The 26906-nt window shown below is 55.8% G+C and overlaps 3 protein-coding genes across 10 annotated transcripts; 2 read left to right on the plus strand and 1 right to left on the minus strand.

Annotated features, from left to right (window-relative positions):
* Window positions 1–5214: 5214 nt before the first annotated feature.
* UBA7 (ubiquitin like modifier activating enzyme 7) lies at window positions 5215–17858 on the plus strand. Of its 2 annotated transcripts, XR_010747209.1 has the most exons (25): window positions 5215–5407; window positions 5491–5659; window positions 5758–5892; window positions 6002–6108; window positions 6427–6517; window positions 6608–6743; window positions 6948–7045; window positions 7137–7283; window positions 7610–7792; window positions 7968–8075; window positions 8237–8317; window positions 8396–8551; window positions 8644–8809; window positions 8893–9098; window positions 9196–9260; window positions 9353–9536; window positions 9620–9694; window positions 9923–10094; window positions 10594–10676; window positions 11317–11409; window positions 11502–11693; window positions 13234–13326; window positions 13401–13501; window positions 13973–14215; window positions 17667–17858. XR_010747209.1 is itself a non-coding variant. In XM_066351120.1 (24 exons), exons 1-24 carry the CDS (start codon window positions 5352–5354, stop codon window positions 14100–14102), a joined length of 3027 nt encoding a protein of 1008 aa, XP_066207217.1. In that variant the 5' UTR covers window positions 5215–5351; the 3' UTR covers window positions 14103–14229. The 2 variants fall into 2 exon arrangements, 1 of the variants encoding a protein (XP_066207217.1); XM_066351120.1 differs by lacking the exon at window positions 17667–17858 and having other exon boundaries at window positions 13973–14229.
* Window positions 14354–16189, minus strand: INKA1 (inka box actin regulator 1). Its single transcript, XM_066351121.1, has 2 exons — window positions 15946–16189; window positions 14354–15194 (listed from the first exon to the last, which is right to left on the minus strand). The coding sequence occupies exons 1-2, from the start codon at window positions 15994–15996 to the stop codon at window positions 14400–14402; spliced, it is 846 nt and encodes a 281-aa protein (XP_066207218.1). The 5' UTR covers window positions 15997–16189; the 3' UTR covers window positions 14354–14399.
* A 1002-nt stretch (window positions 17859–18860) lies between the features above and the next one.
* On the plus strand, window positions 18861–26410 carry CDHR4 (cadherin related family member 4). 7 transcript variants are annotated; one of them, XM_066351558.1, is made up of 19 exons: window positions 18861–18948; window positions 19290–19474; window positions 19593–19755; window positions 19830–19921; window positions 20600–20710; window positions 21318–21421; window positions 21572–21708; window positions 21983–22166; window positions 22261–22414; window positions 22608–22701; window positions 22984–23187; window positions 23266–23405; window positions 23980–24130; window positions 24216–24436; window positions 24631–24773; window positions 25276–25332; window positions 25434–25521; window positions 25721–25751; window positions 26271–26410. In XM_066351558.1, the coding sequence occupies exons 1-19, from the start codon at window positions 18903–18905 to the stop codon at window positions 26330–26332; spliced, it is 2367 nt and encodes a 788-aa protein (XP_066207655.1). In that variant the 5' UTR covers window positions 18861–18902; the 3' UTR covers window positions 26333–26410. The 7 variants fall into 7 exon arrangements, with proteins under 7 accessions (XP_066207655.1, XP_066207656.1, XP_066207657.1 ...); XM_066351559.1 differs by having other exon boundaries at window positions 25724–25751; XM_066351560.1 differs by having other exon boundaries at window positions 24631–24761.
* The last annotated feature ends 496 nt before the right edge of the window (window positions 26411–26906 follow it).

Raw genomic sequence — 26906 nt, forward strand, 5'->3', positions numbered from 1 at the left:
GCAATCAATGAATAAAGTGACACAGTATGAATTGATGCTTCTCATCTCTCTCTCTTAAAAACAAAAACGGGAAGAGGGGCTAAAGTCTAAATATAAATCTCACCAAAGGGGAGATATGCAGATGGCAAATAAGCATATAATCCAAATAACATGTAATCCAAGAAGTTTAAATTAAAGCAATAATGAGAAATCCAGAACACGAACACCACCAAATGCTGGTGAGGATGTGGAGCAACAAGAACTTCATTCATTGCTGATGGGAATGCTAACTGGTACACTTTGGCAGTTTTTCACAAAGCTAAACAACCCAGCAATCATGGTCCTGGGTATTAACCCAACTGAGTTAAAAACTTATGGCCACGCAAAACTCTGCACACAAACTTCTTTTATAGCAGTTTTATTCATAATTGCTAAAAAAAAAAAGTGGGAGCAGCCAAGATGTCCTTTAAATATGGAAAACTGTAAGTGGGGTGTGAGTGGGTATATGGAAACTGTCCAGGTGGCTACTTGACAGGGGGCTGTGGGAAGTAGCCCTTATGAGAAAAGTAGAAATTCACTGAAATCGACCAATCTCCATTCATTTCTCCTCTGGATTGCGAAAATGATCCACCAGACCCCAAATTTCCAAAATAGTTGCTTCAGACAGTTGAGGCCAGCTCAGTTGTTTCCGTGCAGAAGCGAATTTTTGGAGTTTTCTACTCTGCCATCTTCCCTGATGTGACTCTTAAAACGATGCCCTTAAAACCATCAGTGGGTCAGAGAAGAAATCCCAGGGACATTAGAAAATACCTTGAGATAATTGAAAATGAAAATAATGTATTAAAATTTATGGGATGCAGCAAAAATTGAACTGAGGGAAATTTATAACCATAAACACATTAAAAAAAAAGATCTAAAATCAATAATCCCACTTATACACTTTAAGGAAGTAGAATAAAAAGAGCAAACTACACCCAAAATGAGCAGAAGGGAGGAAATAAAGATTAGGTATAAATTAGAATAAGTTAGATATAAAATATTTATAATAAATTCATATTTGGTCTTTATCCTGGCACAGAGCTCCTAAAACCCTTGGAATTTCCTGTGGTGAAACTGATAACTGATAAAGGTCTTTTGTTGTGTTAATGAGGTGACTTTTGGAAAGCACCTAGGATGGGCTGGTTGCCAGTGGGGCCAACCCGGTGATTAGAGGGCACTTTCAGTCCCACCCGCCACACACACCTCCTGGGAGGGGAAAGGGGCTGGAGACTGAGTTCAGTCATCAGTGGCCGATGACTCTTTTTTTTAGATTTTTATTTATTTTTTTTTAGAGAGAGAAAGAGTGAAGGGGGAAGGAGCAGGAAGCATCAACTCTCATATGTGCCTTGACCAGGCAAGCCCTGGGTTCCGAACCGGTGACCTCATGACTTAATCAACTGTGCCCACGTAATGAAGCCTCCATGATAACCCAAACGATGGGGTTTGGAGAGTGTCCCGCTTGGTGAACACAGGGGTGCGGAGAGAGCAGCCCACCCAGAGAGAATGTGGGACCTCATTGCCTCTTTCCAGGCTTCATCCTTTGCCTCTCTTCTGTCTGGCCGTTCCTGAGTTGTGTCCTTTTATAACAAACCGGGAATCTTGTAAGTGAAACATTTCCCTGAGTCCTGTGAGCTGACGAAATGAACCTGAAGCCAGCCGGTCAGTAGCACAGGTGACAACATGGACTTGTGATTGACATCTGAAGTTGGGGGAGGAGGGCAGTTTTGTAGGACTGAGTCCTTAACTTATGGAATCTGATGCTATCTCCAAGTAGATAGTGTCAGAACTCAGCTGAATCATAGGACACTCAGCTTGTGTTGAATTGTCTGGTGGTGTGGAATAAATACAGTAGAGCTGGTGTCAGAATCCTGGGGGACATTTCTACCAAATTTACAGAAATAAAAAGGATTATAAGGGATTATTATGACCAATTGTACACCAACACATTGAATAACCTCACTGAAATGGATAAATTTCTAGAAACAGAAACTGGCAAACTGCCTCATAATGAAATACAAAATTTGAATAGAATGATAACTAGCAAGGGAATTAAATAAATATTTAAAAAAAATTCCCCATAAAGAAAAGTCCAGGATCCATTTTACTGGTGATTCTACCAAACATTCAAAAAAGAACTAACACCAAAAAGACATCCACAAAGCAGAAAGGCAACCCACAGGACGGGAGAATGTATTTGCAAATCATGTATCTGATAAATGATGTCCAGAATATATAGAGAACTTCTAAAATTCAACAACAACATAAAAATGGGCAACTTGAACATGAATAGATATTTCTCCAAAGAACATTTTTAAATGGCTAGTAAGCACATAGAAAGACGCTCATTATCAGTAATCATTAGGGAAATGCAAATTAAAGTTACCAAGAGACCCTGGCCATTGGTTCAGTTGGTTTGAGTGTCGTCTCAATGCACCAAGGTTGTGAGTTCAATCCCTAGCCAGGGCACATAACAAGCATCAACCAATGAATGCATAAATGGGTGGAACAACAAATCAATGTTTCACCCCCTTCTTCTCTAAAATCAACTGTTAAAAAATTTATAAGGAAATGGAAAGAGCTTAAAATAACCAAAACAAACAAACACTACCATGAGATACCACCTCATAGCCATTAAGATGGCTACTATTAAAACAAACAAAAACAAGTGTTAGAAAGGATTTGGACAAATTGGAACACCTGTGCACTGTTGGTGGGAATGTAAAATAGTACAATTTCTGTGGAAAACAGTATAGCAGTTCTTCAGAAAATTAAAAATAGAATTACTATATCTAGCCATTCCATTTTTGATTACAATCTAAAAGAATTAGAAGCAAGATCTCGAAGAAATATTTGCATAGCCATGTTCATAGCAGCACTATTCACTCTAGCCAAAACATGAAGGCAGCCAGTATCCACTGACAGATGAATGGATAAACAAAAGGTGGTATATGGATGCAGTAGAATATTACTTGGCCTTAAAAAGAAAGGAAATTCTGTAATATTCTACAACGTAGATGAACTTTGAGGGCATTTCATTTGCCAAGTGAAATAGCCAGTCACAAAAAGACAATCTGGCTCTGGTTTCTGTATCTAGTACATCTGACACATCCAATAAACGTTTAAATGAAAACACACACACAGAAAATCACCTACCACTTTACACTCCCACCCAAAAAAAGAAAGTTGGCCAGATAGCTTAGTTGGTTAGACCATCGTCCCAGTATGCCAAGATCGTGGGTTTGATTCCCAATCAAGGAACATACAAGAATCAACCAATGAATCCGTAAATAAATGAAACAACAAATCAGCATTTCTCTCTCTTCCTCTCTCTCTAAAATTAATAAATAAAAATTAAAGAAATAAACCAGTGTTGACCACAATGTTGAGAAATAGGAATTTTGTTTTGTGCAATGCTGGTGGAAAACGTTTTGTTAGTCCCTCAAAAAATTAAACATAAAATTATCATGTGACTCAACAATTCTATGTATAGACTTCAAAGAATTGAAAACGGCAACTCAAATACATGTTCAGGCATGATCATAACAGCACTCACTACTCGTAATATCCAAAAGGTGGAAACCACTCAAAAGTTCGTCAGCAGGTGACTGGATGAGCAGATTGTGATATACGCAGATGATGGAATATTATTCAACCTTAAAAGGGAGTGGAGTACTGATGGACGCTACAATTTGAATGAACTTCAAAAACACTGTGCTAAGTGAAAAAACCAGATACCAAAGATCACGTTCGGTATAATTCCTTTTATGTTAAATATCCAGAATAGGCAAATCTCTAGAAACAGAAAGAATGTTAAGTATCGGCCAGGGGGTTGTAGAGGGGTAGGCAAGGATGATTTAATGTGGTGCGCCTGCTCTTCGGTGTGTTACAAAAAGTTTTGAGAGGGGTGGTGCTTGCACAACCCTGTGAATACACTAAATGTCACTGAATTGTACACTTTGGTTATTTTTATGTTATATGAATTTTAGCTCGATTTTTGTTTTTGTTTTCAATTTTATTTGGAAAGTCACAGAGGTAGAAGAAATGGGCTTTAGGAAAACAAGTTACAGAGGTAAAAGAAAGGGCCCCTGGGACGAGGGAGAGGGAAGGGTAAAGGTAACGTGCCTGGGAGTGGGGGAAAGCGCCAGCTCCCAGGGAGGGTGAGCACTGCCTCAAGTGTAAAAAAGAATTCATGACAGCGCATGGTTTGGCTATTGTGGAGTTTTGTGGGGAGCTGTGATTCATCCTCCAGAGTACTGGTTCCAAGTTTCTTTTTTTTTTTTTTTTTTTTTTTAATTTTTATTTATTTATTCATTTTAGAGAGGAGAGAGAGTTAGAATGAGAGATAGAGAGAGAGAGAGAGAAAGGGGGGAGGAGCAGGAAGCATCACTGGTTCCAAGTTTCTAAGAAAGCATCTCGTGGTTGAAGATTACACAGGACCTCGCTGTACTATTTTTGCAACTTCGAGTTTATTTCAAAATCCAAGTTTAAAAGAAAACAATAAAGACCCAGGTGATCATGGCGGCCCCATGCCTCCTTCTCTCAGGCACTCAGAGACTGACCACCCTCTTTGAGACCTGGGACTCACCCCTGACCGATCCCCTAGGACTGCCATCCTGCTCTCTGCTCTGGACTGGCAGCTCTGGGCAGGGAGTCAGCCTTATCCTCTGAGGAGATGGCTCGGGGCCCAGCAGGCACTCCCAAAGATGCCAGCCTCCAGCCAGGACTGTGGTTTGGGCCCCAGGGGCGGGACAGTATAACCTCACAAGTGCCCACAGCCTCTGGGCCAAGCCTGGCTACGACCTCGAGGGTCTCTAGGTCACTGTGTGCGGGACAGCAAGCCTGCCGAGTCCTCAGGACAAGGAATTCCCATCAGCATCCTGCGGGCAGGAAGCCCATTCAGGCAGGGGCGCCCGAGGGGGACAGGGGCCTGAGGCTTGGGACATCTAAGGAGCCACAGGAGAGCACTGCATCCAGCCCCCATGGGTCCCTCCCATGGCTTGCCCCCTGCCTGCTCTCCCAGAGGCTGAGCAGACCAAGGCGTTTGGTCCGCCTTGCCCGTGCCCTAGGGCTGCCAGCCTCACCTTTGCCAAGCTAGGCTGTCTAGCTGGAGGCAGGACCAGGAACCAGATCCGAGTCTAGTTTCACTTTCATTTTTGCTTTCCCTGAAGTGACAGAGAAGCTGCGAAAGCGGTGACCAGCCGCGAGTGTCTCCCCCACTGCCTGCGTCCCCGCCCCCAGCATCTGTGCCTTCATACTGGCAGCGGCTGGCACCGCCTCCCTCGGAGACCTTCTCTATACACGCTGCAGCGGGGTGTCCGGCCCCAGGCCTCAGGATGGATGTCCCGGACACCTCCAAGTCGCTGGATGAGGAGCTGTACTCTCGGCAACTGTGAGGCCGGAGGTGGGGAGGGGCATGGGGTGGCTTTCTGACCTCTGATCCCCGATCCGTGCTTTCTCACTTCCCACCCACAGGTATGTGCTGGGCTTGCCGGCCATGGAAAGGCTTCGGGAGGCCAAGGTCCTGCTGTCAGGCCTTCAGGGCCTGGGGGCTGAGGTGGCCAAAAACCTGGTCCTGACGGGTGTGGGCAGCCTTACTCTGCACGATCCCCACCCTACCTGCTGGTCTGACCTGGCTGCCCAGGTGAGGGTCCTGAGAGGCTATGGGTTCACAGGCCAGGCTGCGGGCAGGGCCCATGGGATAGTAATGCTTCGCTCAAGCTGGAATGGGTCTCTCTCTAGTGTTTCCTCTCGGAGGAGGACTTGGCAAGGAGCAGGGCTGAGGCATCTCAGAAACGTGTGGCCAAGCTCAACAGCGATGTCCAGGTCTGCGTCCACACAGGCCCCATCACCGAGCACCTGCTGCTGAAGTTCCAGGTTCCCTCCCAGCCCCAGCCCCGGGCCAGCCCAGTCCCCCACTCCCGCCCTTAGCTGCAGAGTGGGCTGGGCAGTGGTTCTGGCCCTGCTGATCATGAGGTCCACCCAGGTGGTGGTGCTGACTGCTTCGAACCTAGAGGAGCAACTGGAGGTGGGCAACTTCTGCCACAAGCACGGAGTCTGCTTTCTGGTGGCTGACACCCGGGGCCTTGTGGGGTGCGTGAGATGCCTGCCTAGCCTGCCAATCACAGCCAGCCACTGGTCCCAGTGCTGTCGCTAGCTCGGGCTTGACAAGTTCCCCAGGCACCCAGCCCCGGGCCTATCCCCGTCCCCTCTGATTCCAGTCTCCAGCCCCGCGCCCTGTCTCCTCCACCCCAGCTCCAGACACACTCCGGAAACTCCTTCGAGCTCCAGCCCCTGAGCCTCTCCGAGCATTCTTCCCCACTTCTGACCCCCTTGTGTCTCCCGCCCCTCACCACACCCGCGGTGGTTAACCACTGAGCCTTCCCAGTGACCCCTAGCATCCCGCCATAGGCAGCTGTTCTGCGACTTTGGTGCACACTTCATTGTTCAGGACCCCACAGAAGGAGAACCCCTGACAGCCGCCATCCTGCACATCTCCCAGGTGGGCACTAAGGTGTGGCCGGAGGAGGAGCTGCCAGAGCCCGTGGAAGGCGGGCACAGGCAACCCTGAGCCAAGCTGTCTCTCACCCAGGGCTCCCCGGGCATTCTCACTCTGAGAAAGGAGGCTGACGCCCGCCACTTCCGTGACGGGGATTTGGTGACTTTCTCAGGCATCGAGGGCATGGTCGAGCTCAACGGCTCTGCTGCCCGGCCCATCCGTGTGCGGGGTAAGCCAGCTCCACGCCAGTTCCAGGCTCAGCACCCAAGCGCCCGTTGCAGGCTGACACAGACTGGTCCTCGGAGATAGGTTCCCCCCTGTCTTCCTCAGGGTGGGGCAATGCCAAGGACACAGATGCAAGATAGGACAAGATGGGGGGACCTACTTAGGTTCAGCGGTCACACTAAGGAGGTTGGATCTCCATCTCCCCCAGAGGATGGGACCTTGGAGATTGGGGACACAACAACTTTCTCCTGTTACTTACGCGGCGGAACTGTCACTGAGGTCAGGAGACCCAAGACTGTGAGCCATGTGAGTGCAAGTGCATCTGAGGCGGGGAACTTGGGAGTTTGAAGGGCCGGCAGCATTCTGGACCTGTCCCTGAGCCTGGTGTCCCCTGTAGGAGCCCCTGGATGCAGCCCTGTATCAGCCCCGTGTGGTGGCCCAGAGTCCCCGGGAAGTTCACCGTGCCCGCTGCCTGCATCAAGCCTTCCGATCACTGCACAAGTTCCAGCACCTCCGGGGCCGCCCACCTCAGCCCTGGGATCCTGTGAGTGGCCCCACCGCCCCTCCCCCCAGCCTCTGTATTATTAGAGTCTCAACTGCTGGGAGGCAACATGACCATCTCATAGAACCAAGTTCGGGTCCCACCCCGGAAAGCTGGGGGGCCCTGGCTACCTCCCAACCCCTCAGATGGGCCGGAAGCTGGGTGTCCTCTAGTGGGGCTGCACAGCCTGACGACCAGGTCCCTGTCTGTCTCCCCACCAAGTTTCTGCTTCCTTTTCCGTGGCACAGGGTGGGTGACCGCCTGAAAGATTTGAGTGGGGAGTGGCGCTTAGGCTGGGGCTGCCGTGTCTATGACGTTCTACCCCACAGGAAGATGCAGAGATGGTGGTGGGCCTGGCCCGGGCCCTGGAACCACTGAGGGGGGCAGACGGAGAGCCACTGCCAGGGCCGCTGGATGAAGCTCTCATCCGGACAGTCGCCCTGAGTAGTGCTGGTGGCTTGAGCCCCATGGCCACCATGCTGGGTGCAGTGGCTGCCCAGGAAGTGCTGAAGGTGGGTGCAGGTACAGGTAGGAGGGGGCTGGGAGGGATGCAGAGGTCGTTGTGGGTCCCAGTGGGTGCCCGACCCCAGACCGTGGCCCAGGTGGCTTCATCCACCTGGGTGCAGTCCCTAGCCCAGATCAGAGGGGTCAGGAGGTGGCAGGAGCCCCTAAAGTCCTGGCCTCTAGGCAGTCTCCAGGAAGTTCATGCCCCTGGACCAGTGGCTGTATTTTGATGCCCTCGATTGCCTCCCAGAAGATGGAAAACTCCTCCCCAGTCCTGAGGACTGTGCACCGGTGAGACCTTGGCGGGTGGGGTGGACGCCATATCCAAACTCAGGGCTCAGGGTGGGGGAACAGGAGGAAAGGTCCCCAGGCCCTGGACTGGAAAGCCCGGTGTAAGAGGGACAGGCGGCACAGGCCAGTAGCCATCACTGACCTGTGCCTGTGTCCCCTAGAGAGGCTGCCGCTATGATGGGCAAATCGCAGTGTTTGGGGCTGGTTTCCAGGAGAGGCTGAGCCACCAGCACTACCTTCTGGTGAGCTGTGTGGTGAGGTGCGGTGTGTTTGCGGGCAGGGGAGCAGGGTCCCCTGGCTCAGGCTGCTCTTGCTGGCAGGTGGGTGCTGGTGCTATAGGCTGCGAGCTGCTCAAAGGCTTTGCCCTCGTGGGCCTGGGGACCAGGGGCAGCGGGGGCGTGACTGTCGCCGACATGGACCACATTGAGCGCTCCAACCTCAGCCGTCAGTTCCTCTTCGAGCCCCAGGACATTGGTGTGAGTGCCTGCCCTCCAACACCCCATGTCCCGGACTGTCCTCCCATGATGCCGTCTGCCCCCCATTCAGCATCTTCCTGCTTCCTCCTCAGAGGCCCAAGGCAGAGGTGGCCGCAGAGGCCGCTCGCCGCCTGAACTCAGACCTGCGGGTGATCCCGCTCACCTCCCCCCTGGACCCCACCACGGAGCATATATACGGGGACAAGTTCTTCTCCCGTGTGGACGGTGTGGCTGCCGCCCTGGACAGTTTCCAGGCCCGTGAGCACGCAACCTATCTTGAAACTCAGCCCCTTGTCCACGGCTGTGCCGGCCCCACTCCTGACCCTCTGCCCTCTTGCCAGGGCACTACGTAGCTACTCGCTGCACCCACTATCTGAAGCCACTGCTGGAAGCGGGCACGCAGGGCACCCGGGGCAGCGCTTCAGTGTTCATGCCGCACGTGACTGAGAACTACCGAGCTCCCGCCGGGACGACGGAGTCGGAGGATGGCCCGTATGCTGTCTGCACCGTGCGGCACTTCCCCAGCACAGTCGAGCACACCTTGCAGGTGGGAAGCACCCCAGACACCCCTCTCCCACCGGGCTCAGTTCTCAGCTGCAGACCACTCCCCATCTGACACCTTATGATTCCTTCCTCCCCCACAGTGGGCCCGGGATGAGTTTGAGGGCCTCTTCCGTCTGTCTGCTGAGACCATCAACTGCCACCAACAGTAAGGCCACCAACAGGAGTGGGTGCGAGTCCAGGACCCCTAGCAAGTTCTGCAGGGCTTGGCCTCAGTCAGACTTCCTCCCCTCTCCACAGGGCACTTACTTCTCTGGCGGACAGGGGTGGGCCACAGTTGCGGCCCCTGCTGCATGTGGTGCTGGGCGTCCTGAGACAGCGTCCGCGGACCTGGCAAGACTGTGTGCTTTGGGCCCTTGGCCACTGGCAGCGATGCTTCCGCTCTGGCATCATGCAGCTGCTCAGGCAGCACCCACCTGATAAAGTGGGTGGCCGGGGGTGACCAAGGGGCTGGAGGCCGAGGGCTCAGAGAGACCAGACTGAGCCCCACAGCCTCTATTTCCTTAGGTGCTTGAGGATGGAACCCGTTTCTGGTCGAGTCCCAAACAGTGTCCTCAGCCCTTGGAGTTTGACCCCGGTCAAGTGAGTGGGGCCCCCTGGGGGTTCTGAGATGGCAATGTGACCCCTGAGAGCAAAGGCGGGCACCTCTGCCTGCTGCACAGATGCTGAGAGGCAGAGCCGTGTTTGGGCACCCATGAGGCCGAGGCGGGCGCTCAAACCCATCCACAAAGGGCGGCGGCCCCGCCCCCCGCGCTCCCGTGGATGCGTACTCGCACCTGCGGTCAGCCCCGGCTCTCGGTCTGACTGCAGGACACGCACCTCCTCTACGTGCTGGCGGCAGCTAACCTGTACGCCCGGATGCACGGGCTGCCTAGCTCACAGGACCAGCGTGCGCTTAGGGAAATGCTGGAGTCGCTGCCGCTGCCTGAGCTCCCGCACCGGGACCCCATCTTTTCTAGTGACCTGGCTTCCACTGAGCTCGGTGAGGTCCCTGGCTCTGCCCACCCGCAGGCTGCCACGCAAAGACTCAACCCTGCCCTCAGCTTGTGCTGAAGAAAGAGGGGACCTGGGAGCCATGTGGCCAACCCACCCCTCTGAGGCCCTCTGGCCTTGCTTACCTCTCATCCTCTGCCCCCTCCCCGCCACCTCAGGCTCTCTCCCTGCTGCCCCACCCCCACCCCCACTCCCTTGGCAAGTTTTTAGCAAAAAACAACAACGCCACAAACCATTGGGCCCTGAGGAGCACCTGTGGCCCCCAGATGAGACAGAATCATATAGCCCATACATACACATGCGCACAGACACACACGTTACAATGGGGGGCTAGGGATACTGGGGAGGAGAGTGTAACATCAGAGGTCCTCCTGAAAGTGGTAGAGACCAGGGGCTTGGCAGAGACCAAGAAGAGGCCCCAGGCAGGCTCCAGGAAGAATGCAGGCGATGAGGGCTAAGGACCGTCCCAATACGCACTTGCCTGGCAGACCCTGAGCAGGTGCAGAGACTGCGTGCGGCCCTGCAAGACTGGAGTGTGGGCTCCCCACTGGAGCCCCTGGAGTTTGAGAAGGTGGGGGCCCGAGTGGGAGCGAAGGGCTGAGTTGGGGAGATGGTTGGGGAAGGTCAAGAGCTAAGAAGGGAGCTTTGGAGCCCTTTGGCCTGAGTTCTCCTCTCAGCGGGATTCCGGAAGCGGCTCACCTTCCCTTATCTCAGGGGTCCCCAAACTACGGCTCCGCAGGCCGCATGTGGCCCCCTGAGGCCATTTATCCGGCCCCCGCCGCACTTCCGGAAGGGGCACCTCTTTCATTGGTGGTCAGTGAGAGGAGCACATTGACCATCTCATTAGCCAAAAGCAGGCCTATAGTTCCCATTGAAATACTGGTCAGTTTATTGACTTAAATTTACTTGTTCTTTATTTTAAATATTGTATTTGTTCCTGTTTTGTTTTTTTTACTTTAAAATAAGATGTGCAGTGTGCATAGGAATTTGTTCATAGTTTTTTTTTTTTTATAGTCCGGCCCTCCAACAGACTGAGGGACAGTGAACTGGCCCCTGTGTAAAAAGTTTAGGGACCCCTGCCTTATCTGATAACTGGGAAATGTGAGCATCCTCCAGACAGAATTGCGGGCAGGGCAGGGCAGGGGCACGTGGTCAGCTATGGCGAAGGGGCATGGGGCAGTGTTAATGCTGCTATGACCTGAACCTCATAGGGTGATGACAGCAACTTCCATGTAGACTTTGTGACAGCGGCAGCAAGCCTGCGAGCTCAGAACTATGGCATCCCACCGGCCAACCGCACACAGGTAACCTGGTCCCTTGGGACTCCTGCATAGAGATGGGGGCCAAACCAGAGCCCTACACCCTGGCTCCAAACCCAACCTCCTGTTCTCGGCAGAGCAAGCGAATCTTGGGCCAGATTATTCCAGCCATTGCCACCACTACAGCGGCTGTGGCCGGCCTTGTGGTCCTGGAGCTATTTAAGGTGGTGGGCGGGCCACGGCCCCGCACTGCCTTTCGCCACAGCTATCTGCACCTGGCTGACAACTACTGCAGCCGCTATGTGCCCTGTGCTCCCGCCATCCAGACGGTAAGCCCCTGACACCCACACCAAGCCTGGGTTTTCCCTGCGCCTCCCCAAATAGGCCCTCCTCTGGCGTCTGGCTTGCACTAAGACCCAGATTCTTAAACCAAGACCCTCCAGCCCCCTTCCTGCTGCTGTGAAACCAGGCTGGGACCTGTCAGACACAGGAAGCAGCCATCAGCCACCCCTGCAGCACAACCCTCTGCTGCCCTGGGTCTGGGTCTGGGGAAGCTGCAGCTTTAACTCATTAGTGAGCCAGACATCTGACACAGCCCCCTCCTTACCAGGAGTGCCCCTGAGGGGGGGTGGGGGACTAGCGCCGGAGCCTAGTGTCAGCCTGCTTGGCATGGGGATCCCTGCCTGCCCCACCTAGACCGAACTCAAGGGCCCTGAGCTCCCTGTTGCCACAGGTGTGGAGGTTTGTAGCCCTGTGAGGACGTGCGTATTCGTGTCCGAGGTGTGAGTGCACCGGGGCCTGGGCATCCCTGGTGCTGTGTTGTGTGGGCATGGAGGGAACATGCTTGCACATCTGTGTACCAGATGGGAGTGCGGGGCTCTTCCTCAGTGTGGGCTCTCATGGGAGTGCGTGTGAGTACATGTGTGGGTGTTCCTGGGCTTGTGTGCACGTGTTCCTCGAGTGCAGGCTTGTGAACGGCTTTGGCTGTGTGCCCAGGCTCTGCAGCAGTTAGCATTTCCTCGGGGCACAGAAGAGGGGGTGGAAAGAATGTCCTCACCAGGGAAGGGAGAGGTCACGGGCTAGCACTGGGCTTTTGCTGAGTAGCCTTGGGGTCCCTCAGGGCACAGCATACAGAGTCCCTTTGTGAGGGGGGCTGCCTGTACTTAGCAGACAGACTGCCTTTGTCCATGGTGGAGGGGGTGGGAGGATCCCCCATCTCACCTCTGGTCTTGTCTTGGCTTGACCCCACTATATTTTCTGGGGGAGGCTGGCAGGGCCTCATGTCCTGCCACCCTTCTGCCCTCAGCTCTGGGGACCAGAACCCCAAGACTCTTGAAATAGGGAAAGAAAGAAGGGATCGCAAGAGGAGGCCTCTGTGGATTGTGTCCCTGCTGGGATCTCCCAGTGGTCACTGTGTCCCTTGCCCTTTGTGTCCATGAGTAGTCCAAGACGCCGGCAGCACAGGATGAGGGACAGGATGTACCCCCTCACCCCTGTCGCAGCTTTCCCAGCTCCCAGCCTTGCATTGGAGGAATAAGCTACTTTATTGGAGACTTCAGCTCAGGGGCCCTGCTCCCACACTTCCTCAGGAAGCACCGCCCCCCCCTACATACAACCAGCCTGTGTGATGGATTGCTTGTTTCCCTGCGTGGGGGCCCCATAGCCCCATTTCCTGTGCTAGCCCCAGCACGGGTGGGGAGGGGGCTAAAACTCTGGGCCCTGATCCCACCTTCCATCCCCACCCCCTGGCTCCTGCTTCCTGCCTCTTGCCAGCTCCTCCACTAGGACGGGGGCCAGCAGCCGCTGGTAGCCGGGGCAGGGGGAAGGTGTGGGGGGAGCCTCTCAGTCCTCCCCCTCCCTCGCCCCCAGTTCTGTCACTTGACCTGGACCTGTTGGGACCGCCTGAAGGTGCCGGCGATGCAGCCTGAGAGGACCCTAGGGTCACTCCTGGCCCATCTCCAGGTGCGCCGCGTTCCTCCCTACCCCCGGGCCTGGGAGAGCCTGGCCTGGCCGGCACCTGACCCCTCCCTCTCTAGGAACAACATGGGCTGAGAGTGGCCATGCTGCTGCACGGCCCAGCCCTGCTCTACTCGGCAGGATGGCCCCCCAGAAAGCGCGCCCAGCTCCTGCCGCTCAGGTGAGCCCAGGCCTGGCTCCAGCCAGGCCTTGTTCTGTCCCTGGAGGTGGGAGGTGGAGGCAAGAAGGCTTTCCTCTTCCCAGCCCCATGCGGGCCCTTCACACCTTCCTGAAACTTTCTTTTGCCAAATGGAGCCAGCAAATGGGCTGGGGGTAGGGTGAGGTCCCGGAGCCTGAGGAGGGGCCTCCAGGAGCTGCCTGCTCGGTCAGCCCCACCAGCTCCTCCACACCCTGCTCGGCCCCCCTCACAGCCTGCTCCCAGGGGACTAGCAGCTTCCTGCCTCCCGCTGGCCCTGCCAGCCACTCCGAAAATAGTTTCAGATGTTTCCTGTCTTGAGCTGCTCCTACTCCTGGCTGCTCCTGCTCCTGGCTCGGGCTCCTATGGCACATCAGCACCCCTGAGCCCATGGTCACCGCGGTCACTCTCTGCCACTGCTCACCTACCCATCCCCCAACCCCTGCCCACCACCAGGGTGACAGAACTGGTGCAGCGGGTGACAGGCTGGACTCCTGAGCCTGGACAGCAGGTGCTGGTACTGGAGCTCAGCTGTGAGGGTGAGGACGACGACACCGCCTTCCCACCCCTGCACTACGAGCTCTGACAAGGCAGCAGGCCGATCACCTCTCAGGCTCTGCGCCCTGAGCCCACAGTAGGCGTTCAATAAATGCTCGTTGAAGGAAGGCGTAAATGGAGAGGCCAGATGATGGAACACTGGTCAGTGGTGCACGTGGGCTGTAACAAGGGCATCAGGTGCCCCTGGAGGGAGGGAAAAGGCTGTTTAGATTCCCCTGCCTGGGTTGTGCCTCACAGGGCTGGGGCTGCCTCCGAGAGACTCAGGCAAATGGAACCAAGGACAGTCCAGAGAAAGGCCTTTATTGTTCCAGGCTGGAGGGCAGGGTCAGAGGTAGCTGACAACGTCATTACAGATGATGGGCTGGCGACTGCGGCAGCTCATGAGGGCTGCAAAGCGTGAGACGTCCGCAGGCAGTTCGGGTTCTGCTCGAGGTGGGCACGACAGTCGCTTTCCCACCATGGCTGCCCGGCGGGCTCTGGCCAGCTGGCGCCGCAGCTGCTCAGAGAGACCTAGCAGGAACTGGGGGGGCCGAGCACGGGCACGGGGCCCACCCCCACTGTCCCCCTCACCTGCTGCCTCGGGCAGCTCCATCCAGTTGTGCACCAGGTCAGCGAAGCAGTTGTCTCCCAGCACCAGGGGCTGGCGACTTCGACCTCTGCTCAGCAGGGCTGCTGTCCAGTCCTCAGCTTCTAGGCCCCGCCAGTGCTCCAGGCAGGCATCTGGGGTGGACTTGGGCCGTGGTCGGTGGCCCGATGGTGCCCTGGCCACAGGGGCCCCGCTGGACAGGGAGAGGCCGCTGGCCGAGGGGCGCTGTCTATGAGGGCGCCATGGTGGGGGTGCTGGGTGCTGGAGTGCAGGCAGCTCTTCCTCTCTCCACGTACTGCCTGACACCTCAGAGAAGCCAGAGTCCCAATCCAAGGTATGCTCCCTGGGGCCTTCCAAGGCTATGCCCCTGTCTCCTGTCACCGCACCTTCTTCCTCCTCTTCCTCCACACAGCAGATGGAGTCCTCTTCCAAGGCATCTGAGGCCCTGAGCCGGTGGCGAACACTTGGGCCAGGTTTGGGGGGTGGCGGAATGGGGCCAGGCATCGGGGATGAGCCTGTGTCCCGGCCACACGGCTGTGAGGAAGAAAGGGCAGAAGTCAGAGGGGTTGTGCTTGTCACCCCTGCCTGACTGGCCAGGCCAATCTCAGAACACAAGCTCAGGAGGGCTAGACAGGCGTGCAGGCCTGGGTAGCAAGGCCACTAGTGAGCAAAGGGCATGGGGACACTGGCACACGAAGTTCGTGTGGCTCCCATAAGCCGACCTGGTGGCAGTCCGACAGGCCGCAGCACGCAGAGTTGGGCAAGTCGGCACCCGCCACCAGGGCAGGAGGCAGGGTTGCGGGCCTGAATCGGGAAGTAGGTCCTGCTCAGGGCTGGGGGTTGGGGTGGAGCAAGCATCCAGTGCCTTTTGAGGGATTCAGCTCCCCTAAGCGCACAGCGTCTTTCAGAGGATAGAGCACTTGCCAGGGGCGGGGTAGAGGAAGGAGGTTCAGGCCAGCCTGGAATAGAAGGGTACCCACGGCAGCGCCAGCACCTCTTTAGTCCTTCAAAACCCGCTGTTCCACCCCAAAAGAAGTTTCTTCCCCCTCCTCCCCACAAGCTCCCTCCGCAGCCCCAGTAGCATGGCCAGCTGGGCCGCTGTTACTTGATGCCCAGAGCAGCTCCCAACCGTCCGAAACCCGACGCGGGCCATCTGGGCCGCTCCGCCCTCATCCCGCCTTGGATAAGTACTAAGGAAGGACCCCCACCCGTGTGTCGTTCCCGCCGATGGCAGCCGAGCACCCCACACACGTCCTTTAAGAGTCACACCGCTCCCAAGACTCACCAGTTCCCAGCGGAGCTGGCCCAGGAAGCTGTCCAGCCGAGTGCTGTGCATGCCGGTGCCGGAGCCCCCGCCAGGCCTGCCAGTTCCTCTCGAACTCCAGCGAGAGAGGCGCGAAGAGGGCCGGCCGTGCCGGCCAGCGGCGCCCTCGCCCCCTGCCCAGCGCCGCGGCTCCTCGCTCTCCGTAGCTCCTGTTGCCGCTGCTGCTGCTGCCGCCGCCGCCCCAACATCTGGCAGCCGCGCCCCGCCCCTGGCGCCGCAGCCAATGGGGCAGGGGCGGGGCTGAAATGGCCCCGCCCCGCTCGGGCCCGGTAGGGTGGGTGAACCCCACGCCCACTCCCCCACTTTGCTCCAGCTGGGTGGACAGGGGTGGGATTGCGGCTAGAAGCTGAGCGGGTTCGACCCGCGACTTTCCAACGCCCCGGGCGGTTGAGCTGACTCCGGTTTGCTGCGTGACTCAGAACAAGTCGCTTCCCCACGGTAGCCTCAGTTTCCCCAGTTTTATCAGGACAGAACTGCGGACCCTCCTTCAGAGGTCCCTGGAGAGCGCGAGTTCCTCGGCAGCGCCCTTGTGCAGGCAGAGCGCCCCCCTCGCCCAGCCACTGGACCCGCTCCTGGAGCCGGGCTTGGACAATCCCTGGAAGTGATGGGAGGCTCCAGCCCCTCGGAGGACTCCGGGAGCGCGAGAAGTCGCAGCAGCACAGGGGCGGGACCTCAACTAAGGCCCAGCCAGCGCCCTCCCCATCCCACGTCTGGGCCAAGCTAGGCCCGGCCGCCCTCTAGTGGGGAGCGCGCGGTTAGCCGCGACTCCTAGGGCGACATCGGCATCCCCCTCCGCTGGGCCAGGGCCAGGCGTCACTTGCAAACTGAGAGGGAGTGTGTGTGTTGGGGGGGGGCGCTCTCTGGAGGGAATGGTTAGAGCTCATTCTCTGGGGCTCTCCAAAACTGCAGGGGAGGTTCAACGATACTGGCTAATTAGAGACAGACCAGTCAGTAAAAGAAAATAATAAGGGCGATGGGCTAGCTTGGGAGAGAGGACTCTCACAGGAAGTGGCATTCTGTATGGGATCTGGATGAGCCATCATGGGAAAATCAAGGAGAGGGGCATTTTAGGCAGAGGCATCAGCCAGTTACACGCCTTGAAAGGACAGGAGGTGGACAGGGCTTACCACAAGGAAGGCCCAGTTGTCTGTGATGGCAGTCGTAGGAGTGAAGAAGAGGTCAGCAAAGCCAGGCTCCTAGCAGCCTTAGAAATATGAGGGTTTGGTGCCTGACCAGGTGGTGGTGCAATGGATAGAGCATCTGGACTGGAACGCAGAGGACCCAGGTTCTAAACCTCGAGGTCCCGGGCTTGAGCATGGGATCATAGACATGACCCCATGATCGCTGGCTTTAAACCTAAGGTCAATGGCTTGAGCAAGGGGTCACTAGCACTGTAGCCCCCTCCCCTCCTGTCAAGGCACATATGAGAAAGCAATCAATGACCAACTAAGGGACAAAAACTATGAGTTGATGCTTCTCATCTCCCTCCTTGTCTCTCTCTCTCTCTCTCTCTATTGCTAAAAAAAAAAAAAAGTTGGCCCTAGTCGGTTGGCTCAGTGGTAGAGCGTCGGCCTGGCTTGTGGATGTCTCAGATTCAATTCCCAGTCAGGGCACACAGGACACGCTCCCATCTTCTTCTCCACCCCGCCCCCTCCCACTTCTCTCTCCCTTCCCTCCTGCAGCTGTGTCCTCAATTGGAGCAGTCATGGTTCAATTGGAGTGAGTTGGCTCCAGGTACTGAAGGTGTTTCCATGGCCTCCACTTCAGGTGCTAGGAAGAGTGGTTGTTGAGCAATGGAGCAACGTCCTAGATGGGCAGAGCATCGCACCCTAGTGGGCTTGCTGGGTGGATCCTGGTCCCAGCCCACGCAGGAGTCTCTCTACCTCCCCTCCTCTCACTGAATTAAAACAAAAAATAAAAACAATAAATAAAAATGTTGAAAAAGAGGCCCTGGCCGGTTGGCTCAGTGGTAGAGCATTGGCCTGGTGTGCGGGAGCTGGCGTGCGGGAGTCCCGGGTTTGATTCCTGGCCAGGGCACACAGGAGAAGCACCCATTTGCTTCTCCACCCCTCCCCCTCTCCTTCCTCTCTGTCTCTCTCTTCCCCTCCCACAGCCAAGGCTCCATTGGAGCAAAGTTGGCCTGGGCGCTAAGGATGGCTCTGTGGCCTCTGCCTCAGGTGCTAGAATCGCTCTGATTGCAACAGAGCAACACGCCCAGATGGGCAGAGCATCGCCCCTTGGTGGGCATGCTGGGTGGATCCTGGTCAGGCGCATGCGGGAGTCTGTCTGACTGCATCCCCGTTTCCAGCTTCAGAAAAATACAAAAAAAAAAAAATGTTGAAAAAGATATAGGATATCTCTCAGGAGGTCACTTTGTGCCCCCTCCAGTTGATATCCCCTAAGATAACCATTATTTCATTTCTATCATCAAGAATTCCTTTTGCTTGATAGAGGTAAACAACTTTTGAGAGATTTTATTGATATTTGGGCTCAAAGTTTGTAGGCAAATCATGTTCTAACAAGGGGGTGGGCAGCTGGAGTTTGGGCTCTATGAGGTAGCAACTCACAGGCCTAATTTGTCTGGGTACTGTCTTGCTCTGTCTCCTGTCTACAAGGACTGCTGGATCAAGACTTCCATGAGTCTCAGGTTCCCCACCTGAAGCTTGATCCTCCTCCCCTCATATCCCCTTTGGGTTGTAGTAACAAATGGAGGAATTCACTGGGATCAGCAGGATTTTACAGGCCTAGGGATGCCTCTGGAGTCTAGAGCTCAGTCATTGGGATGGGTGGAGCTGCAGCCTGGGAGGCCCAGAAGTCCTGCCCACCCAGTGTGTTTGAGCAACTCACCTGGCAACAGGTGAGCCTAACAAACACCTCTGGTTTCCAGTGTCTTCTGCTGTCCGAATCTTTAGGACACCATGGTGCTGTTTAGGTCACTGGCACTACTTGCTCTGGCTATCTCTGGTGAGGAGCTGGTGGGTGGGGAAACCCCCATTCTCACTCTCCACTCCACAGTGGGAGTCCTGATTCTCCTCAGAGAAGTTACCATGGAGAGCAGGGGCTGGGAGGGGGGACCAGGAAGGGGCAAAGATCTGAAGCCCTGACCCTCATTCCTAACTTGGCTTCTTCCTCACCCAAGTCCTCACTCCCAATCTGTGAAATGCACTGACCTATGGTTGGATGTGGGGAAAAGGAAAGGTTTTGGTTGCCTGGCCCCAAGACAAGGCTGTGGCAGAAGGGCAGAACTATGCTTGTGCGGTGCCACGTGCATGGGGCCCTCCAGCCTGACTGTCCCTTCCTCACAGACCTCTCCTGCCTACCCTGGTTCATAAATGTCTCCGAGAGCGAGGGGCCTGGCACCAGCCTTCACTCCTTCTACTTTAACTGCTCTTCTTACATACCCACCCTGAAGTTGCTTTCTGTGCAGCCGCACAGCACCTTCTTCAACCCACCCAGCCTGACCAGGTGGCAGGGGATCTATGTGGGAAAGGTAGGGCCATGGGCACAGCTGGGGACCAGGGAGAAACAAGGGCAGACCCTAAATTCACGAAGCCAGAGATGGTGCGGGGGGAAGGAGAGCCCCACAGAGCACTGCCTGCCCGTTGCAGTTGACCTTGAGCAGCTCAGCCCGGCTGGATGCCCTGGCAGTGAACCACTATGAGCTACAGCTGCAGTTCACGTGTGGCAGCCAGGTGATAGAGGGACCACTCACTGTGGATGTGCAGCGGGACACTGGCCGTGTCCAATGTGCTGGCCGATTTGTTAGCCCAGGTAAGACCCGGGGCAGCTGGCAGGGGTGGACACGCATGGCCTGAACAAAGCCTACTGACCTCCCCTTTGGCCAGCTGGGGAAGTCATCCAGGTGCCAGAAACAGTGACACCTGGGGCCCGGCTGTACACTCTGCTGATCCCAGGCCTGGAACTCCAGGGAGCCCAGGTGAGTTCAGCACAAGAGAAGTGGGGGGCAGATGGAGGAGGCGTGGGGAGACCAAGCCTAGCCCCTACCTGGCCGAGGTACAGACTGCAGGGGGACCCTTTCGTGTACAGCTGAGCCTCTGCATGACACATGTTCTTGGAGAGAGCCACTGAGGGTTCCTACCCTCTGTGACCATGGCTGTTCCTATAGGAGCCTCTCAGGGGCTGAGTTCTTTCAAGTTCTCCTGTGTACTCTAAATGCTCTATGAAAATTCTGTATCACTTGTGTAATGCAAAAAAGAAAAGTAGTTAAAAAAAAAAAAAAGAAAATTGTTCCCTGACCTGCGGTGGTGCAGTGGATAAAGTATCAACCTGGAACACTGAAGTCGCCAGTTTGAAACCCCAGGCTTGCCTGGCCAAGGCACATATGGGAGTTGATGCTTCCAGCTCCTCCCCCCTTCTCTCTCTCTTTCTCTCTCTCCTCTTTAAAATGAATAAACTTTAAAAATAAGTAAATTGTTTTAAAACAGAAAGGATTAAGAATCAGGGCCAAGGGGGCCCAGGCTAGGGTTGGTGTCAGTATTGGGGTGTGGGAGAGTTGAGTGTGGGCAGGTACCTGCTGGGCTGTTGGAGATTTTGACAGGGATGCTTGGGGCACTGGGGCCTGGGAATCAGGCCTCCAGCATCTCTGTGCTGTCAGATCAACATCACCAGTGCCCAGGACCCTCCATACTTCCCTGGCTCATTCTCCATCAATGGGCATGGCTGGCTGCAGGCACCACCCCAGGGCCTCAAAGGCCAGGCTCAAAAGGTGAGCATAACTTGGGACCTGGGGATATCTATGGATTGGTAATATGATGGACAGAGCCACCACCTCCTGGAAATTTGCCTGTTCGTGGCCTCCTGTGCTTCTCCCAGACACAGCCCACACTGTACCTGCTGCCCCATGCCGGATGCTCTCTCACCTTGCCCCGGTCAGTGCTGGGCTCTGGATTCCATAAAGAAGAGGGATCTCTGGCTCTGGGAGCTCATGGCACCTTTAATAGAAAGGAGAGTGTGCAGAGCAGTCACACAAGAAGAGAACATTCTGGGGAGAGTGGCTAGTGCAGTCTGAAGGAGGTTAGAGTTCCTTCTTTAAAACATCTACATCTTAGTGACTGGCTCTTAGCAACTCTAAGATGGTTAAGTCACATTCTCAATGACTCAAGTATCACTCTTTTTTGGGATGTTCGCATTTTAATAGAAGGATTAATCGCTCAAGAATGGGACTCAAAGGAATATATATATATATGTAATGTTACGACTCCTTGTGGAGGTCCTGAAGGGGGTGTGCCTATTTGAAGAGAAGGCTGGGCACAGACATGCAGGATGCAGGGGGAGGCACACCATGGTTCTCTTCCTGTTCGGTGTGCACGCAGATCTTCCAGCTTCAGGTCCTGGTGACCTTTGGGTCCAGCCAAAGCTGCCGTGGGATGCTGACAGTGAAAGTTTTGCCTGATCCCTCCAGCCAGGTCTCCTTCCTGTAAGGCTCCCCTACCTTGGGACAGTGGGGGAGGCAGGGCCTAACCCCAAGGATGAAGGAGTAGGTTAAGGTGGGGCTGCGGGAGTGTCGCCCGCCTAGGATGAGGGAGGTTGGCAGGATCCGCAGGAGCCAGTGCTCTGTTTGGTTTAGGGAGCAGAACCAGAATATCACCATCCCGGAGGACCTGGTCCCTGGGAGTAAGGTGGTTCAGGTTCAGGCCCAGGGCTTCGATGTGCTCTACGAAATCATCTCTCCGGTGCCCTGCCCACTCTTCTCCGTCGGACATGGTGAGGGGTGTGGAGTGGGGCACCGCAGGTGGTCCAGAGGTTATTGGCACTATGCCTTTGCCTTCCTGGAAACGAGGCTGGAGCCTAGGCCAAACTAGGGCGAGGTCGCGTTGGGGGGCGGGGATAGGAGTTAGAAGTGAGCCTTGGAAGAGGTGATTTGGGTGGCCAGACTCAGCGCCCTCCCTCACCAGGGTGTCGGGTGGGAGGTTGGGAACCCGACTAAGCTGGGGGCGGGGCCGAACTCTGCGTCCCCCACGCTCCCACCCCGCGCCAGTGGATGGCGTGGTTCGGACCACCGCGCCCCTGGACCTGGAGCGGGCCACAGGCGCAGCGGTCACCGTGCTGAAGGTGAAGGCCTTCGAGCGGCTCCGGCCATGGGCCAGCGGCGAGCTCGATCTCACCGTGAATGTGACTCCCATCAACCGCTGGCCCCCTCGCTGCCTCCCTGCACTGCTGGTGTGAGTACACCTGAGCCTCACCTAAGCCACTGGGAAGCCACCATGGCTCTTGCCCCAACCGACCGCCACCCTGCCGCCCACCCTCTGCTCCCAGGACTCAAATCCCCGAGACAACTCCTGTGGGGACCGTGCTGAGCACCTTCACGTGCACTGACCCAGATTCTCCTGGCTCCACCCTCGACTACCAGCTATGGTTCCACAGCCCTCCTGGCTCAGCCAGCCTCTGCCTCAGCGACAGAGTTCTGGAGGTGCCCTGTGCTTGGGGGTAGAGGGGCAAGGGTCGGTGAGAGCCACTATGGGGGTGAAGCAGATGGTGGCGCCTACCTCCTGAAACACAAAGGGTCAGGGTAGGCTAGTTGTGGAGGTCTTGGCCTGAGCAGCCCAGTGTGGCTCAAGGCTCTCCAGGTGGTGGCTGGGCCTCACTCTGGCCACTCTGGGCAGGTGAATGCCACACTGGACTGTGACACTCCTGGGGCCTGCTTTCAGCAGACAGCCTCCATCCTGGTGTTCGATGGTGGTCAGCCACTGATGACCAGTGAGTGATCATGCCCAAGCCTGGACATTCAGGACAAAGCTGTTCTGTTCCCTGTCCCCTTCTCAGGACAGGGTCATCTCTCCTCCCTCAGAAACCGGAAGGGCTGTTTGTCTCCATGTCAGACCCCTAGGGGGAGGAGCACATCTCTCCTCTCCCAGACCTTCCTTCCCACCAGACCCTCTCCCTCCCTAGATCCCCAGGGCAGGGATATGTCTCCTCCTCAGACCCTTAGGGCAGGGCTGGGAACCCCAGGCCAACTCCTGACTGCCTAACGGCCTCCAGCTGAGGTGCCAATACTAGTGATGGTGACACCTGTCAACGAATTCTCCCCAACCTGCGTCTCACACACGTTCCGGGTTCGCGAAGATGCAGGGCCCAGCACCCTGCTGGGCTCTGTGGTGGGCACGGACATGGATTACCCACACAACAGCATTGAGTACCACATCTGGGGCTGGTCTGCCACCTTTGCTGTGGACCGTCTGCGCGGTACTTACTCTCCAGGCCTGGGACGGAAGGGTGGAGCTGGAGTTGACTGCAAGCTGAAGTCATGGTTACCCCTTCTAGGAGAGGTTCACCTCCTGGGACCTTTGGACTATGAGCAGCAGACCTCATACAGGCTCACTGTCCTGGTGACTGACCTTAGCCAAGACCAGAACCCTACTATCCACCGCTCAGGCTTCTGCACCATTACCATTGAGGTGGAGGTAACTGAGCCCCGAGGCCTTGGAAAGAATGGCAGAGTTCAGCTCTCCCTCTGGCAGTCTGTTTTTTCACTCTGGGCCTCAGTTTTTTCCTGTTGGTTGGCTAGATGAGGCAGAAAGCTTTGTAGCCTGGTGCCTGATACCGAGGCTCTAGCTGTGGTGGGAGGAGGCTAAGGGGCTGGCCTGGCGATGTGGGAGTGGGTGACCTGAGATGTGGAGAGTGGGTGACCTGGGGATGTGGGGAGTGGGTGACCTGGCGATGTGGGAGTGGGTGACCTGAGATGTGGAGAGTGGGTGACCTGGGGATGTGGGGAGTGGGTGACCTGGGGATGTGGGGATTAGGTGACCTGGGGATGTGGGGAGTGGGTGACCTGGCGATGTGGGAGTGGGTGACCTGAGATGTGGAGAGTGGGTGACCTGGGGATGTGGGGAGTGGGTGACCTGGGGATGTGGGGAGTGGGTGACCTGGCGATGTGGGAGTGGGTGACCTGAGATGTGGAGAGTGGGTGACCTGGGGATGTGGGGAGTGGGTGACCTGGGGATGTGGGGAGTGGGTGACCTGGTTACCTTCCTGCAGGATGTGAATGACCATGCTCCCGCCTGTGAGCCACCATTCCAGGAACTCACCATCCACACGTTCCCGGGCCGTAGCATGGTGGTAACCACGTTGTCATGTCGGGTCCCTCAGGAGCCACAGCGCCGGGCCTTCTCCTACAGCATTGTGGGAGGTGAGGCCCATGGGGGCTGACGGGCTGTGGGAGAGGAACAGGCAAAGCCAGCACTGGTCCCCTTCTTCTGCCCCTCTGCTTTCAGGAAATAGTCAGAGTCAATTCAGCCTGCAAGGAGCCATCCTGCTGCTCAACGACCTCGTGTGGGGGCCTCCCTGGCCGGAGCAGCCCCGCACTTACGAGCTATTGATCCGTGTGGCCGATGCAGGCCCCTCCATCCCCCACCTCAGTACCACAGCGACCGTCATTGTGCATCTAGTTCCATGGAGGACCAGCACAGTGGCCACCAGCACCCACAGAACCACAGTGAGGGGGGTCCTCAGGCCCTTGAATGGTGGGGAGAGAGGATCTTAGAGGGGAGGAGACCCCGTTTTCCAGGTGGACGATGAGTGCAAGGAACAATACAGGAGATCAAATCTGGGGTGTGGGGCGGCCAAGGCCTTGGAGGGGTTTGAAGGATGGTTGGTAGGACAGTGGTGATACTGTGGCTGCTATTTCAGGTGCCTTCAGTGATGACACCCCTGCTTGTGACAGACATAGAGGCGTTCTGGCAGCCGGAGCCCTGGTTTGTGGTGGTGCTGACAGTGACCAGTGCCCTCCTCCTCTCGGCTCTGGGCTGGCTCCTCATCAGGTTCCTCCAGGGGTAGGGTGCTTGTCCCTATGCTCCCTGCCTCCCCCAGCCCACTACTGGACCCCACCAGGGAGAGGTGGTTCCAGCCAAGACTTGATAACAATGCCCACGGTGATGAGCAAGCTCACGGATATTAAGGAATGCTGTCCTTTCTCCAGAGGCTGTCAGGGTAGAGGCAGAGAGACGCCAGAAGGAAGCTGTCTCCCTCGTAGGCAGAGCCCAGTCTTGGCATGGGATGGGTGTGGATGAGGCCCAGGCCTGGAGACTCTGAGTGTGTTGTGCATTGGGCATTTACCCTATTCCTTACCCCTGCCCTCTACTTGAAACCTGATCTACCTGACTTTGAGTTTCTTGTGGGCACAGAACTGAACCCAGGAGATGGTGGGGGTAACAATGTGGACATTGTATACAGGCACTGCCTATCCCCAATACAAAGGGGCAGGTGAATGATGCTGGGTCCTGGAGCCAGCAGGTCTGCTGCCCTCATGCTTGGTCTCTCTTCCTGGCATTTTAGGTTGGCCCAAGTGCTACAGGCACCAAGCAAACCAGCCCAGGCTCTGCTGCTAAACAGGTCAGCCTCCTTTGCAAACGTCTCTGCCTGGAAGTCCATCACTTGAACGCAGGCTGGGGCCCAGGGTCTCATCCTGTACTCCTGCTCCTACTTTGCCCCAGTAAGCAGGGAACTGAGGGGTCCATTCAGGGGTTCACGGACGTGCCAAGGATGGAGACACCCCAGGCACCCAGCAGCACCATGAGCCTGGTATGTTGACTCTACCCGGTATAGTGGGGGCACTAAAGCTACTCTAGAGTCCTCCTCTGCCAAACCTGCCCCCTTCCCTATGGATGGCTACCCCTGTGGGAGCACCCACCCCAGCACCCTCAGGATGCAGGAGGTAGGTGGGCTCCGGACCCCACCGACAGGGTTCAACCCATTGCGCCCTCTCATTTTTTTCCCTCAGCAGCATTTCGATGGCAGAGCACAGGACTCCTGTGAGTCCCTCTCTTCCCAAATCATTCTCCACCCAGACCCACTCCTCTCCTTTCCCCATCTCAGCATTTCCTCCTACCACTAGGCATTCACCATCTCCTCTTTCTCTGAACGGGCTCTGTTCTCATCCCCACTCACATTTCGGCCAATGTTTGTCAAACACCTGTGAGACCAGGAAGTGACTCAGAGCTGGTCTGGTTCCTGCCCAGGGTGTATGTGTGGTGGGGGAAGGTGGTGAGGGGAGAGGTGCCCATATACTCTGTTGTCACCAGTGAATTATGGCAGAGTAATCTCACACTGGGCTTAGGGCAGCTGGTGTCTAGTGTTAGGAATCAGGATCTTTCTGTATATTTGTGCCACACCTCAAAAGATTTTCTGAGAAAGGAGGGAGGGGAAAGGTTGGATCAAGCAGAAGGGGGTGTCAGACTAAGGGTCCTGAGACATCACTTACCCTTAGGGGAGGGAGGCAGTTCTGCTGAGACCAGCGGTGCCCCCTCTCTCTCCCAACCGTCTGAGCTCAGGTACAGGCAGAGATTACCTGTTCAACACGCGCACGGGAGCTCGGCGCTGGCTCCGAGGCTGAGAAACTACTTGACTCTGTAGGAATTTCTTCTTCAGATGATCAATGGACTGTGTTGTCAAGTTGATTCAATAATAAACAAAATTACAAACAGATAAAGTCCCAGCTTTGTAACCTACACGTGGGAGAAACTCTGAGATCTGTACTTTTTTGTTCTCACTTGGAGAACTCCCTACTTTGAGGGAACTCTAGGGAGTAGTAATGTTATCTTTAAGAAGGCGCTGTTACAGTGCTCTAATTGACGGTGCTTAACGCTCTGCAGAGGTAAGAGTCTGTTTGTTAGCCCTGTCAGTGACTCTGGGGACTTGTACCCTCAGAGACCACCTGCTCTGGGCAAGTGCAGATGGCCCAGAAGCTTCCTTTTTCCAATAAGAGGAGGACATTGTTGGGGCAGTTTACCCAGTGTGTGTGTGACAGTTTTCTTGGGAAGGGTCTGGAGCTTTTGCACTAAGGTGTGGGTTGGCGCAAACTTGAGAACTCTGTGGCATGGATGGCCATGGAGGGACTGAAGGTAGCCCTCTTCTGAAGGGCTGTTCCCATTTCTTCCTGATGTTTCTTCCAGTTCCTTGGCCCTCAG

The sequence above is a fragment of the Saccopteryx leptura genome, chromosome 10 (assembly GCF_036850995.1).
Source record: "Saccopteryx leptura isolate mSacLep1 chromosome 10, mSacLep1_pri_phased_curated, whole genome shotgun sequence".
NCBI classification, from domain to species: domain Eukaryota; kingdom Metazoa; phylum Chordata; class Mammalia; order Chiroptera; family Emballonuridae; genus Saccopteryx; species Saccopteryx leptura.

What these genes read in the sequence shown, in the direction of transcription:
- INKA1 (XM_066351121.1), bottom strand. Translation starts at nt 15,996, where the DNA reads ATGCACAGCACTCGGCTGGACAGCTTCCTGGGCCAGCTCCGCTGGGAA. An exon ending in GCCAGCTCCGCTGGGAACTG is followed by an intron (nt 15,195 to 15,945) that starts GTGAGTCTTGGG and finishes TCTTCCTCACAG; the next exon opens with CCGTGTGGCCGGGACACAGG.
- UBA7 (XM_066351120.1), top strand. Translation starts at nt 5,352, where the DNA reads ATGGATGTCCCGGACACCTCCAAGTCGCTGGATGAGGAGCTGTACTCT. An exon ending in GACACCCGGGGCCTTGTGGG is followed by an intron (nt 6,109 to 6,426) that starts GTGCGTGAGATG and finishes ATCCCGCCATAG; the next exon opens with GCAGCTGTTCTGCGACTTTG. An exon ending in CACTCCTGGCCCATCTCCAG is followed by an intron (nt 13,327 to 13,400) that starts GTGCGCCGCGTT and finishes CTCCCTCTCTAG; the next exon opens with GAACAACATGGGCTGAGAGT.
- CDHR4 (XM_066351558.1), top strand. Translation starts at nt 18,903, where the DNA reads ATGGTGCTGTTTAGGTCACTGGCACTACTTGCTCTGGCTATCTCTG. An exon ending in ACTCTTCTCCGTCGGACATG is followed by an intron (nt 21,709 to 21,982) that starts GTGAGGGGTGTG and finishes ACCCCGCGCCAG; the next exon opens with TGGATGGCGTGGTTCGGACC. An exon ending in TGGTCAGCCACTGATGACCA is followed by an intron (nt 22,702 to 22,983) that starts GTGAGTGATCAT and finishes AACGGCCTCCAG; the next exon opens with CTGAGGTGCCAATACTAGTG.